Source organism: Eupeodes corollae, chromosome 1 (assembly GCF_945859685.1).
Source record: "Eupeodes corollae chromosome 1, idEupCoro1.1, whole genome shotgun sequence".
NCBI lineage: Eukaryota > Metazoa > Arthropoda > Insecta > Diptera > Syrphidae > Eupeodes > Eupeodes corollae.
The window spans coordinates 262,047,791-262,063,514 of record NC_079147.1 but is presented as its reverse complement, the minus strand read 5'-3'; the positions used below and the strand labels follow the sequence as shown (position 1 = coordinate 262,063,514).

At 32.7% G+C, this 15,724-nt stretch overlaps 1 protein-coding gene across 5 annotated transcripts in view; it reads right to left on the bottom strand.

The window, feature by feature from the left end:
- Window positions 1-1,583: 1,583 nt before the first annotated feature.
- The window catches only part of LOC129940701 (mucin-2), a 387,216-nt gene continuing 373,075 nt past the window's right edge, over window positions 1,584-15,724 (bottom strand). For all 5 annotated transcript variants that reach the window (XM_056049126.1, XM_056049128.1, XM_056049129.1 and 2 more), the window contains 5 exons: window positions 3,242-6,027; window positions 3,054-3,182; window positions 2,562-2,985; window positions 1,930-2,061; window positions 1,584-1,865 (listed from right to left, as the gene is read on the bottom strand). In XM_056049126.1, coding sequence (XP_055905101.1) covers window positions 1,717-1,865; window positions 1,930-2,061; window positions 2,562-2,985; window positions 3,054-3,182; window positions 3,242-6,027 — 3,620 coding nt within the window. In that variant the 3' untranslated portion in view covers window positions 1,584-1,716. The remainder of the gene's footprint in view (window positions 1,866-1,929; window positions 2,062-2,561; window positions 2,986-3,053; window positions 3,183-3,241; window positions 6,028-15,724) is intronic.

Genomic DNA, 15,724 nt, shown 5'->3' with positions numbered 1-15,724 from the left:
GGGGATAACCAGTATGAAAATAAAAGAACGAAGATAGTTTACCATTACAAGATACGTTTTTATGTGATTGGTCAGATGTGAATTTATAAAGTTTTTAGTTGTGTTAGAGAAGTTAATATAAGTAGTCAGCTTATTACAGAGAAGATTATAATTTATGCAACCAAATGCCTTCGAAAAGTCCGTAGTTAAATTTGTATCTAAGGCCTGTCTTATATCATCGGACACATTAAGCGAAGCTGAAACGCAACTATGTCCAGACTGAAATTCTGACGGCAGGGATGTCAAGAGATGTTTGTCTTTAATATATTTTTTTTAATAGGATACTTATAAGAGTTTCAAAAGCTTCACTCCTTTTTCTGTCCTTATTTTGGAAAATAGATCATTTTTGATATTTTCAAAGGACTAGGATATGTAGTATCCTTTTAATTTCATTGACATTATACATATGTATCTTAAAATCATATTTTATTAAAAACCATACTCTGTCACTGAAAAGTATTACACACACAAAAATATATAGAAAAACACCAGTTTAACAATTCTACAATAATAATATTGATTATTATATCTTTATTTAAAATATATACTTGGTTTTCATTATAAAAATAATTAATGCATTTATAATGATATCATATCATATTATTTAGGTATAAAGTATAGTAATAAGTATTTTATGTAAGTAGGTATAATAATATATTTTACAAATAATAAATTTTGTGAATAAATTTTTATGGCGCAAAATATAAATTTTATGCGTAAACGTATACAATTAAAACAAAAAAAATATAATTAACAGAATGAAGAAAATCAAATTAAAATTTATTCTGTATTTGAAAATATCATTTTAATTTAAAAAGGAAGAAAAAAAAAGAGTATTTTGTTCAGGATTTGAAATTACAAACAAAAATAAGTACAATAATATTTTGTTTTGTTTTGTTGTTACTTTTGTTCATTGAAAACAAAAAAAACAAATTTTCTTTTTCTATAAAATTATGTTCTCAAAACCCGAACAGAATTCCTTTTTTTTTTGTTGATAAAATCCATTTTTTGTTATTAAAATGCGATTAAGTTTTTTTAAATTATTGAGACAGTTTCAGAACAAACTTATTACACTAAGATTGCAAATTATGCTTTTTTAAAAATTATTATTTACGTACAATAAAAATGCAAAAAATTCTAAACTTTAAGCCGAATTCATTTAATTATGTTACAAAAATTTCAAAAAAAAATAACAATAAATAATAAATTAAGCAGAAAAAACAAATAAAATTTTGACAAAAATTGCACAAACCAATAAATATTTAACAATATTATTTTATTTCATAATTATATTTATTTAAATGCATTTTATAAAAAGCCGAAAATAAATGCAAATAATTTTACTAACAAAACTTTCTTAGCCAAAAAAAGAAAATCTAATGGCAAGAACTATTTTTCTTCTTTTAAATATAAAATTCAAAAAAAGAAAGGAAACAAACATAAAATTAAAAACTAAATAATTTTTGTTTATGATTACGTGAAATCAATATTTTTGTTTTCTTTTTTAATTATAATTGTATACGTGACAATAAAAGAAAATCATATAAGATTTAGATTATATTTATAATAAAAATAATAATAATTGTAAGTATTTTATATGAAAAAATTTAAATTAGGATTTAATTAAAATATAATTAAGAAATAACATTTTTTTTGTTTAATTTTTAATTGGTAAGTTTATGCTAAAACAATTTTGACTGGTCCCATTGGGAGCTGCTTCATGTAATTCCATGCATCAACTCGGGTCATCTTTGCTGTGGATGCACCATTGATGCAAAGAATTTCATTTCCGTTCTTAACCAATCCAGATTTTTGTGCAGCACCACCTAGCGGAAGAAAAGTTAAAATCAGTAAATTTTTGTCACTTTGAATAATTTAATAACAACTTACCCATAAAAATCTTCTTAACTATTAATGGGCGGTTGCCCAATGGCGAATCAAAGCCACCTTCGATTGAAAAGCCAAGTCCACAACTGTCCTTGACTATTTCTACAGTCCTAGCACCGGTGGTTGTGTTCTCTTCTGTAACGAGAAATTGTGGTTTAGGCAACACTCTAAGTATATTTGGTTTAAGTTATGTATAGAGTTAGATATCTAATTATATGAGAGCTCAAACCATACATCTACCATGTTTGAACCCTGGTTAACTATCTAAATCCGGCAAAATGGTCCTCATGTCTAAACTTTACAACTATAAAAAGGTTTTATGTGTGCGATAAATCTGATCATGCTTCGAGCATGTTTGGTGGATCAACTTTTCTAGTTTTAAGAGTTTCCCCAGGATTCAGGATTTTAGTTTGTGAGAGATCAAGTCTTACGAATCATATTTTAATCCCTATTAATCTGTTAAAATAATCGCTTCAAACTCTCCATAAAAAAGCTTCTACATCATACATCAAACATGTTTGAACAGTACAAAAGCTACTTTAAACTCTAGATCCACTGATAAAATTAATTGTAGGTCTCTATTTTGAGCTCAGACCCAACCCTTAACCCAATTTCAAATTACGTTCATGAATTACCTTGTGAACGGATTTCCGCTGCCAACATATTTCTTGTCTCTGCAGCACGTTCGAGTAATTCACTTGTGCTCAATTTGGATGCATCACCCCGTGATTGTTGTCTTCTTGTGCGAATTAGTGCTGCCGATGATAAAGTCTTTGTTGTTGTTGGTGTTGTATCAAAACTCCCCGGCCCTACTGGTTGTGGGCTGGTCGATGTGCTTTGTTTTGGACATGAGCCCTCATTAGATACAATATCCAAATCTAAATCAAGTGATCTTGATGCCTTGTGATAGTTACGTTTTCGTTCTAATTCTGCGCTGTCTACCAAAGGTTTTTCTGTAAGCGATGACAAAGAACCCAGTGAGGACCTCTTCTTGGACAACGGTTTGACTATAACCGATTCAGAGCGGGTGACAACGAGAACTACTTCGGGACGAGGTGTCTGTAAAAGGGAAAAATGGAAGTTCATTCAGTGGCAATTCCAGACATTTGAGGGAGTTTCGAACTTACCTTAAGAACAGAAATTGATTCTCGATGAGTTAGTCCCCGCATACTCATGCCATTCACTGCCAAAATTCGATCACCCTTCTTCAGACGTCCATCTTTAGCTGCTGGAGTATTGGTGAGGATTTTGTGAATCTAAGGAAAAATATAGATACCATAAGTTCATAACAGGGTTAAGTGACTCAAAGACTTACAGTAATCTCCTTGGCTTCGTAGTCTGATCCACCGGCCAGAGTGATACCAATGCTGCTCTCTGGAGTCTCCCTCTGAAGCACCACAATGAAGGCTTCGGGGGTCTTAAGTGGAGGATCAGCTTCCTCGATGATAAGCTGGATGTCTTGAGCAGTGATCAAGCTCTGATTACTGCCAAGGGATGAAAAGCTGCCAAACTCAGTCGGTGTCTCTTGATTGGACGAAGTGAAGTTTTGTGTGCTTGATGAGACTCCAGATGATGACGATGCAATTGAGTCCAAAGACGAAAATCTCTCATGATAACTGGACTTTTCCTTGGGCGATGAGGATTTTCCAAAGCACGACGATGTTGTGATAGGTGGTGACGAGAGGGTCGAAGTTTGGGTCATTGAACGCTGTTCGAATCTCTCACGAATTTCAGCTGTGGAAATCTTATTCTTGGCTGCCGACGATGACAAACATGAAGTCTTTATGGGTTCAATAGTTGCTGAAGTCTTGCTGATGGCTTCTGATGATTTCCTCATGCTCTCAACTTTAGCTTTGGCGGCTTCCTTCTTCACCCAGTTGGCCATGTCTGTATTGTCGGAGAACTTTTTGACTGCTGGAGTCAAAACAGGGGGAGGAGAAGGTCTTCTCTTGGTGGTGGCTTTTTGATTTGGATCGGCCTTGAAGCTGGCTTTGCGCTCTTCATCAATGAAAATGGCACTGACCTTTGAGGGAGACGAATCTGACTTCCGACTGCTGTCGTCGGTGTCCGAAGTCACTTCAACATAAGCAGCAACGTTTATGACCTTGTCAACCAAACTATCGTCCTTGGATGAGACGAGTTTATAGTTGATTGGAGCGCTGACAGGAAGCACTTTGTTTGCCACTATCATAGTGGAACGTGGTTTTGATTTTGGGGCCCGGCGGACCTCTTCCTCATCATAGCCATCGGTGCTGTCCTCGTCTTCGTAACGCCGGTTTCGAACCAGCGCAGATGAATCATCTCGACCACTGCGGCACTTAGCAGAAGCAAGGACGTTCTTGCGGTTTGATGCAGAGTCTCCAGAACCGGACTTCAAAACTCTCCGTGACATATCTACGGTTGGAGTGCTACCAACAGAGCTGCAGCTGGCCTGGGATCCCGAGCCCGAGGTCAGTGTGGAAGCTGTGGAACTTGCAATCGATGTGTTTGTTTCAGAACTGAGAGTTCTTGTGAGAGCGAACTTCTCCGGGACAACTGAGACACATGGCGACATCGGTGGTGAAGAGATCTTCGAACTGAACACCGAGTCACTATCACTCTCCTCTGGCTGGGTTTGTTTACTGATCGACAGGGATGTCCTTGGAGGCTTAGCTGGTGGCTGGACTGGGCTTTCTGCCTTCCTGGGATTGATATTGTTCGATAGGCGATGGCTACCATTACTGAAGATGCTCTTGTAGTTGTTCGACATATTATTAGCTGAATTATTGCCTGTGGTCACTGTAAGTGGTCTCAAGGCCGGACTCGAGCCTAACTCTGTGCGTTTGGTCGCCTTGGGCGCAGCACCTGAATTTGGAAGAGATAAATCGTTGCCATTAAGTTTAACCTTTTCACTGTCTCTACTCTTAATCTCTGGCAAGTCTAGGATTGGTTCAAGGTTGGACATTGGGATTTGGGGTCTCTCGGGAATGACCAGGCCTCTCAGCTTGGACATTGAGCGACGTCGTTGCTCCAATATATTCGTTATGGCAGCCTTGCGAGTAGCCTCGTCTGGGGCATATGGCTGTCCGGAGAAACTGATACGTCTCTCCAGATGAGGCACATGACGACGTGGCAGGGAGGCATAGTTTTGATTGTAGTCAGTGTTAATTGTGTTCAGGGAGTACATAGAGTCTGAAAGGTTATGTGAATTTGTGCGTGTGTAGTTGCGGCTAACGTCGTTAAGGTTCTCCACACTCATGGCTCGTTTGGTAAGTGGAGGGGTTTGGCTATATCGACTTCCCGAATCCAGAAGATTTTCTGTGCTTAAATTGAGCGGCTTCCCTGATCTTGATGTGAAGCTCGAATTGCTTGTGCTACTTGATCGCTCTTGATCATCGTTGGAGAACATCGCGATCTTATCACGGACACTCTTTTCAGACTTTTCATCCTTCCTCCAATCGCTGAGTTTGCGACCAGTGCTGAATGGCCTCTTGTATTCCAAGGGATCAAACGGAGTCGAAGGTGGAGTTGATGGGGTCTTCTGTAGGCGGTTCTCATAGGCTGTCTTAACAGAGACCGCAGGTGGACTCGGAGGAGTTGTGTCAACGTGGATGTATTTCTTTTCCTCCTTATCGGGCCGTGTGTCATCAACACTGATAACCAAGTCCTGGCGATAGACTTTCCTAGGAACTGTTGCCGGGGGCCCTGACTTCGGCAATGGCGGTCTCTGATCATCACCATTGCCGATCATCTTTTTCTGAGGATGCTGTGAATGCTGATCCTCCAGCACTGGTGGCGAACTTGACGACGTCGACGATGTCGTGGAGGTTTGTGTTCGTGTTATGAGTTTTTCTGTATAAACTGTACTACTTGTGTTTGTGCCCGTCATTGTGGTTGTAGTGGTCATCGATGTTAGGAGGGTGGCTTTAAGTAAATTCGCCGCTGGCATTATCAATGGTTCTGAGAAATTTGGAGGAAATTCATGACCATCGGGTGGCAGGCGGGAATAAGTTGGAGGTGAACTTAATGTTAGATAATCGTTCACATTCAAAGGCGGAGGAACTATTTGTATACTGTTGCTGTCCATTTTCATGATTTGTGGAGTGATTTGTTTATCAAGATCTGCAAAAAGGGAGAACAAGAGGAAAAAAACAACATTAAAACATAAATAGGGGTAGTTTTAATTACAACATAAGAGAGGTAAGAGATTTTAAATATGAAAGGTTGAAATTTGTTAATAATACTAAAAGTTTGGGTATTGGTATCATTCCATACAAATAATAGAATATAAAAATATTAACTCCTTTATTCTTAAAGAACTAAATAGTTTATTAACGAAATCAGATTAATTTTAACTTTTTATGTACACAATCAAGGTTTAATAGAACTGAATTTACATAGATATCATGTGATTGGAAATTTTAGAACTTGTCACAGTCAATATTTGGAAACAAAAAGTTCAATTTTTCATGTTTTCCTTCCGTTTTTGGCATCGGCAAACAAGCAAACAAAGTGTTTTAAAACAGACAATACAAATTAATTAGGTTCTTTATTTGTTATATTTTCAAGAATTTTAAATATTTATTTTCCAAATAAGTAACAATAAAAGGCAAAGAGCAAACAAAAGAAAACCTAGTTTCCATAAAAATGGACAAAATTTAGTTTTATTGATGTTTGTAATATATATAAAAATGCAAATAGATTATTTTGGTAAAAAATTGCAAACAATTGTATTGGTTCAAACTTTTGTAGTTTGTTTTTGTTTTTCATATAAACAAGGTAATTTTAAATTTGTTTTAACGATCGATTTGTTTTTAAAGAAATGTATGTAAAATAAAACGCTGCATTCATTTATTTCAAATAATTTGAAGAGTGTAGAAAGGACTTTGATAGAAATCCGTTTGTTGGTTCTTTTATAATATCAACTTGATTAACGACGAATATTTCACGAACAAATTAAGCTATACTTCATAACTTCATATGCAATTGGTTTGATAAACTCAATTGTCAAGCTATGTTCTATAAACTGTTTAGTAAAGGGGTGTCGTATCTCCTTAACCTCTGCAAATAATGATTAACGGGCTGCCTTACAACGCAAATTGTTGTGGTTTGAAGAATTGTGACACTTAGTAATGGTATGTGTAATTGAATCTTTCTTTCGAAAACGTCGATTGGATTGGAAGGAACAATTGTTTAAAATAGTGGAGTACGTCAATGCATTGATCAATATTTACGAAAATCTTCAGCATATCCTCGGTGATCGAAATTACTTGCAGGTCATATTTAGTTTGAAAAAAATATCTTAAGTTTTAAAGAGCTTCAAAATCTCAATTATCAATTGTAAAGAGAAGATCTAAGAACATAATTTTCAATGTGTAAACATAGGATGAGGGAAGATGTTTTCATATTGTTGGGAGTGCAAAAAATCAGAAACTTATTTCGGAAAAAATGGTTCGATTGAAGTTGAAATGATGGCATACTTGAATTGAAGAGAATGGAAAAGGCTATAAAAAACACTTCGAAAGCTAAAAGATACAAATTGCAAATATTCAATGAGCTATTTTGAAAATTAATTAAAATTAATACCATTTAAAACTATGTACATTATGTTGATATTTTATATGATTTTGTTTCTATTTTTTCTCCTATTGTATCGAAATTGCGCAAACTCTTATATGATTTAGGAATGTATAAGTTGAAAGAAAATATAAAATAATTTTCGTTTTTTTTTAATGCTGTAAAAACAGCGAGTGTAGCTTTGGCTGTGTGGCACGTAGCGCCGCGCGCCGCCGCGCCATCCTGTTGCAACCAAATGTTGCCAATATACTCCTCTTTAATTTTTGCGAACAAAAATTCGTTCAACATGGCGCTATAACTCCTTGCTCATGTTCGAAGAAAAATGGTCCTTTATGCCTCTGGACCAAAATCCGCACCAAAACAGGGAATCGTTTTGGGTGTATCGGCTTTTCAATGTATGCGTGCGGGTTTTCTGTGCTCCAAATGAGACAATTTTGCTTGTTTACATACCCGCCAAGATCAAAATGAGCTTCATCTGAAAAGATGAATCTTTTTTTGGCAAAAACGGTATCTTCTCTCAGCGTTGTTCAAGCGTATACACACGTGTTACCATTCATGAAATAAGCACTAGTTGAAAAAAACAACTAGTTCAAAAAATATTATGGGATTGTTCCAAATTTTGTATTACATTTCGGAAATATTGCCTTCAAGTTTAAATAATTTTAATTCTTGATTTCTTTATTTTTCCGCTAATAATTTCGATTATTTCTATTATAAGTCCCGCGTTAATAGGAAAATAAAGCACGGATTTGAATTATCACGTCACTACAAAATCAAGAACGGAATATATTTCATTCCTAATGTTTCGAAAATTAAAAAAAAAAAATAAACAAATAAATTGTTCTATTTTCTTGGAAGAAATAAAAACTATTGCTTATTTGTAAAGTACTATGCTTATAACTGGTTATGCATTTTGTGGTTTTCAAATCATAGGGCTATAATTCGACATCTGTCAAACTAAGTTGTTAGACTTGGTGATAGATATGGTAAGGCTTGTGCATCATCTTTACGCTCGTACCATTGAAAATATCAAACGTGAAAGTGTTGCCTCGTTGTTCTCAGGAATTATGACATTTGTATCTATACTAACATCCATATAAAGCCCAGCTTACACAACAACTGAAGCAAGCTGACCTCTCACAACGTCGTACATACGTCGAATTGGTGCTTATACAAAAGGCAGGCGGTGAAAGGCTATTTTTCGAACAAAACTTTCTTCAGCGACGGAGCACATTTCTCACTCGGTAGGTATGTTAATAAACAAAATTGTTGTATTTGATGGGGTACTGAGAATCCTCAAGTAATTGAAGGGAGGCCATGACACCCACAAAAAGTCACTGTTTGGTGCGCTCTGTGGTCCTTAGCTATTTTGGACCTTATTTCTTCGAAAACGACGATGGAACGACTGTCACCGTCAATTCGGAGCGTCAATTGATAATCGAATTTTGTTTGCCTGCTTTTAAAGTGAGGAATGCAACTGGAAGGATATATGGTTTAAACAAGACGGTGCCACATGCCACACAACTAGAGCGAATATGGCTTTATTGCAAGAGACTTTCCTGGCTGCGTAATTTGTCATCGTGACGATAGAACTGGCCACTAAGATCATGCAATTTGACACCGCTGGATTTTTTTTATGGGGCTACACAAAATACCGTATTTATGCAGACAAACCTTTAACTCTTGACCACTTATAAAACTAAAATGTGTCGGATAGGCGGTATGTACCGCCTAATAAGTGTCAAAAGTGGTCGAAATTTGCCGTAATTTACAAAACAATCGATGCTTGCAACAGTTCGCGTAGTGGTTATTTAAATGATGAAGTGTTCTACACATAATTTCAACGTTCAAGCTTTATAATAAAAAAGAAAAACCATGAAAACAAAAATATTTAATATGTGATTTATGAACGTTTACTTTTGAAACCCCAAAATGGATACTCCTACATCGTTCTTCATTCCTTGATCCTGAATCGAATCAAACATTTAAATTGTAAAAAATTAAATTTACAACCTGTTTGGGTGTTTATCATCAAGATGAATTTACTAATAATATATTTTTACAAGTATGTTAATAGGCTTAAATTTAAAATCTAGGTTAAATGAATACTTTGAACTTTCTCAAGGTTTCCACGCGAGGCTAATAACACCAACTCCACAACACGCAATAAAACTATTATACTTATATAAAACATTAACAGGGCAATAACTTTTGTGTTGTTTGTCATTTTTTATTTTACTTATAAATATGTTTAATTCTATTTTTACAATTGTTTTTTTTTTTTTTTTTTATTTATTTCACACATAGTCACATTAACTTGTGCTTGAGTTAAGTTTCATGAGAAATAAAGCTACGAGTATACTGTATCTATATGTAGCTACTACACCACATAATCTTTCATTAATCCAATGATTAATTCTATCTTAGGTCTCACACATCCACTATCTATCTTTGTTCGTAATTTATTTTTCTATTTTATTTTATATTTACTCGTTTGTTTCACTTTGAAGAAGAAAATAAAACATATTATAAAACAAAAAAAAAAACAGATAAATGATACAAATAAGGAAAGGAGAAAAAAAAAACTATATCAAGAGCAGAATATTGCAAGTCTTTCAAGTTCCAAGTCTAACATTATTTTCAAGAAGTATGTAGTATAAAAAGGTGAGAAAATGATACCCTTTTGCTAATATCTTCCGGTCGTCTTCATCGTCGTCGTTGTTGTCGTTTTTATCTCCGTCTCTGTTGTCGACGTTGCTGTTGCCGTTCCCGTCGAATGTCGAATGTTGAACGTCGAAGACGTTGACTACGTAGGATTTAAGTTCTTCAGTTATTTTTTTTACTCATTTTACAAAGAAGACTACCTGCTCAACGAGCGGAAATGAATAGAATTGATATCACATTATATAGATGAGTATAAGTTGTGGCAGTTTAATGCATTAGTTAGTGTCATAAGGTTTTACAAAATTATTATGGCTAACAGATTTCTATATAAATGCATAAGTTAATAAGAGAGAAAATCACAAAGCAGAAAATTGAAACTTCTTTATGGAGATAAAGATTTCAAAGGTTATGAATTTTAATCTGAAATATGAGGAGAATCGAATACCTTCAGTGAGTCTTTATAAGAGAATAAGTCCAATGACGTTTAAAGCTGCCATGAATTAAGTCTTTTTTGCAACAAAATAAAATTAAAAAACCTTAGTTGAAGCCTGATGATGATGATGGTTCAATAACGGATGAAATGAAAAGTTCAGAAACTGAGAGTTAATCTTGGAAAGAATTATTGGAGTTTGATAGCTTAAAGTGTCACCAAAGTTCTTAAAGATAATTGGATATCGATGCAAGGAAATAAATTCATGTGGAACAAAAAGTTACGTCAATTTCACTTCTTTAAATTGAGTTTTTTAAGTTATCTTCTTTTTTGATTTTATAATTTTATTGAACTGGACAAATTTTCTGGCACAAGTATCGTATTTTTTAAATTAAAAAAAAAAAATCTGAGATGCAATCCATACTCACCCCCCACCCAACTCATGTCCTCTTGTCGATATTTCTGTAAATACTCTTAAGTCGACTTTAGTTTTGTTTACCGTTTATTCTTTTTATATATTCTCTCTACAATTTTGTTTTATGTTTTACCCTCGTTGACCAATTCTTTAAAACAAGTGAGTTATAACATTTTGTAAAATAGCTTAAGTTTATTTCGTAATTTTTTACAAAAGGTAAAACAATTTAAATTGAGGATGATTCGTCTATGTATACATTTATTTTATTTATCAGATAATATGCATAAATGATTTTGATTTCATGTTCGATATTAATAAAAAAGAGTTATGTCAACTTAAGATTTTTCACAACATATCTTTTCTTGCATTCACATTTTTTATATTGACTTAAGATGTTTTACCATATATAAAAATTACAAAAATAATTAAATACAAAAATTAATACACAATAAGGGGGCAACAAGTAAATGAAAAACATTTAAAGCTGTTTTGGTAAAAGAACTTAAGTCAAAAAAACATTAATAAATTAACTCTATTTATCAAAATTTTACTTTATTATTTATATAATTGTATAAATAAAAACAAAATTATTGTATCTTCATATTCTTTTTTATATTTGTTAAACAAAGTTTGCAAGTTAAAAATACACTTTTTGAAAAACTATAAAAATAGACTTAGGAGCTTTTGATTTTAAACACAGTTTTCTAAAAATTTTACAAAATATTTATTAAACATTCTTTGCAAGATTAAAACAAGTTTGAAGTTTTTATATGTCTCTGTTCTCAGATACTCGAGTCGAAAACCATTTCTTATCAGTTCTTAGTTGTTTTTTAGATTATCTTTTTTTTTTTTAAATTTTCACTTGTATTTTTTTGAAAGAATAAATTTAAAGTTGGCAAAACTATTTTGCAAACATTTTTCTTTTCTTTAGATTATTGGAAAAAAACGGTCACTCATGTCGCTAGCGTTATTGTTTGATATATTTAAAGTCAATGTCTCTAACAGATCTTGAGATATGATGAGATGCAGGGATACTATATGCTTCTCAGCAATCTGGAAGGAAGAAGTGCTTACTTGCACCTACATGTGGGGCCTCCCAGGGACCAAGTTAGAGAAATCAGTGCAGGTCGATGATGAAAATTAGATCAATACATAATTATTGAAAAAGGCACAGCTTAGAACTGCACTGAGCAACAACTTGTGAGCAAGCACAAGAAGCTACGGTTTACTTACGTCCAAAGATTAAATTTTACGAAAGATGGTAAACTGTCGTCCTTCCCCTGGGGCCATTGGTTGACTTACTGATAAAAATTATACAAACCCGATAAGTATCAGGAAATATACAAATCCAATGACTAAGTGTCATCGATATTTAATATAAGTTTAAAAAAGTCTGAAGTGGAATTAAAAACCATTTTTAGGAATGGTCTACAATGTAGATAAAGTTTGGCTGATCGCATCCCACAAGATGTCGGGTGACCACTTCTAGGGCTATCTTTCCAAAGACTAATTTGTCATACCACTGATGACGTGGTACCACGGGATATCTGAAAGCCCACTGGTTAATTCTAGGAAAAAATGTGGGGTTGGCCTGTGGGGATGATTGGTAGCTTAGAAAGAGTTTCTCACTCTAATCATTTCGCCAAATAAGAGAGAGTAAATCTTTCCGTAAATCTTTTTGGTTATTTTCAAAAACCAAACAAATTTATAATGCGAGGGGCAGCAAGTGAAGAAACTTGCCGTCAAATGCAGGCTCAAGCCAGGTGTTGATGTTGCAAGCAATTATTCTCTTTGTACGAACGTTCTAACGCATAAACACACACAAACACAGATATATCTCTATGAACCCTTTGATTTAAATTATAGGGACTTTGAAACTTCGTAGATTGTCAACATTACTAATTCGACAAAAAGACTGATTAAAGTAACTTCCATATCATAAATTTATTTTTTTTTAAATGTAAAAAGTAAAAATATTCCATGAAAACGTTTTGATCATATTTGCTGACTTATAGTGACTTTTTTCCGTGGGAAGTTTTTCCAATCCTTTTTTTGTATATTCAAATCAATGCCTTTAAATATTTTCAAATAATATTTTTTTTGAACTAAATTAATTTATGATTGAAAGATTTTCCACAAGTGACCGCTGAAAATTGAAGTTTTCTTTTAAGACACACAAAGTTAAATGCATTTTGTAATTTTTTGGTAACAAACAATGTCAGTTGGTGTTTTTCTCAAGATTTCACAAAATATCGATAAAAGTATTTTGTGTGAGATGTATTTAGTTGGAAGTCAATATGATCCTTTGGTTTCAAGATATTTAAATCAAAAATTATTCTTTTTCCAAATTTGTATTAATTAATGTGAATTCTTTTTATAAAATGCTTTCATTTAGACAAATTTGACCTTTTATTTGTTTTCGTCGATCAAATTTATTAATGTTCTGCGTTAAATCATTTTTATAACTTCTTGAAATCAAGCCATCTGAATCCGAACCTAATCCAATTTACCATAGAATTCGTATCGGCAATTTGTTATAAACTTTTTAAAATGTTTAACTTCTTCATTTTAACCAAAATATTCGTTGTAAAAAATAATGTAAATTCTCCTCCAATACATCATAACTCATATTACCAATAACAAATACAAATAAAAATCATTAATAATTGTAAATTTAAAATATGATGTTAGAATTTTAATGACAAATTTTTCTTCGGTCCATTAATAACAATGGTTACGAACACACCTCATTGTCATAATTTTGTTGATTTTTTTTTCAAAATTTAAAAAAACACAAGTTATTTTTTGAAATGAATAAATAATTAATTTAATTCCATTATCTAGACTAGACAACAACTAATTATTACACAATTTCACATTAAAATCCTAATCCATACTCCTTCTAATCTCTATCTATACGATTATCTTATAATTTAATCTTAAGTCTGAATAAATTAAAACTATAGCAACATCATCCAGAAACTTAAGAGATTCAAAAAAACTAAAAAAGATAAATACTTTATAAATATTTAACAAGAAGCTTTTTCGTTTGTAATTAACTGTCACCGATTTATCACTGTAACTATAAGAGTTCAGAATATCTTAACATATATTTCCCAGTTCAATGGCTGTGTGATGTGCCGTGTGCTGAAGCCGATGCTGAGGTGAGATTTTAAAATAGCGTGAGAGCTAATGAACTTAGAATTAAAGCAGTGGAATAAAAATTTAAAAAACAAAGCTAACTGAAACCAGAACGGATATCTGCTAATTTAGTGATTATATTGACTTTTTCTTTCATTATAATGCGTGGTGTTGTGTTGGGCTGTTAAAATATTTAATTTTAATTTTATTCATTTATGTAAACGTAAAAACAATTTTAAAATTTTGCCGACTAAAAGAAATTAGCATGGTGACGCTAAATTTTTAAAATAAAATTTATTCTCTTGGAAAGCAAGTTTCACTTTCGTGATTTTGTTTTAATTCGATATTAAAAAGAAACTAATCAAGAGGGTGGACTTTGTTTACATGGAATATTGTTTTGTGAGAATGTTATTCCAATTAAATTTGTATCAAATTTAATTAAAATTTGTATTTTTGAATATTTCATAACCACTTAACTTTTAAGAGCTAATCTACTTTTTTCGTTGATTTGAAAACTATTTAACTTTTATTAATATTCGAATACTTTGGCTGGAAATCAATTTGAAGTCTTCTAGGTGACTGATTTTGGAGGTAACGTGTAACTTAAATTCGGTTCAATGACATGTTTACATCAGCTTAGTTTATAAATGATGGACACCTATGTTTTTCGTTGTTGTAAATATAGCTAAAGAAAAACACCAAACTAGGTTTTTGGCTCAATGTTAACATGACAAATTAACTGGCATTTTTAAAGCTGAATTTCATTAAGATTATGCCAAAACGATTGGATTCTCCTCATGAAATACTATATGTTCTTTTTATACAATAAATACATTAAGTAAATATCAATGCAATTCATGTGAAAAGAAACATTTTCACTATTGAATACAATGACTCTTGTCATAATATTTAAAACTTTATAATAGAAGAACATCAAACAAATTTAAAAAATTTATTATTGTTGTTTGTTTGTATTTAAAAAAGTAAGTATTCGCCCAGTAAACCTTTTTTAACCATCGTTTTAACAACATTTTGTGATCAATAAATCAATACCCGTGTTTTTTTGGCGTTCTATAGATAGTATAGTGAAAAATTTCCAAGAAAACCCATCGGCAGTAGCGAGACTTTTGTATTTAAAAATTGGTGCAACTGAAAGATGTCCTGCCAGACTAATAATACAAAAAAAATCAAATAGAAAAAATTTTTGTCAAAATAAAAAGCTAAAATTAACTTCAGCAAAAAAAAACTAACTAAAACTAATAAAATGGACAATTTTCAAGGAGAAATGGTAAGAAAACATCTGGAAGTTGAGATTCTATAAAAAAGTTAATTTAACAATAGCAGCTTAGACTTGAAATGAGCTTGATTCCGGTCGGAGATAGCAGTCGATTAAAAATTTGTGAAGAAAAACCTGTGTGGAAGAGTTGGTTTTACAGATAATGAATTATGGTCTGGTTATTTGCATGTTTGTTTACAAAAAATTTAGTTTTTTTTAAACAAAATTAACTAAAAATTGCACATGAATTAGGTAGCATATTCTTATATGGTGCTAAACTATTCAGTTCTTCATTATTTAACACGAATCAAATTAT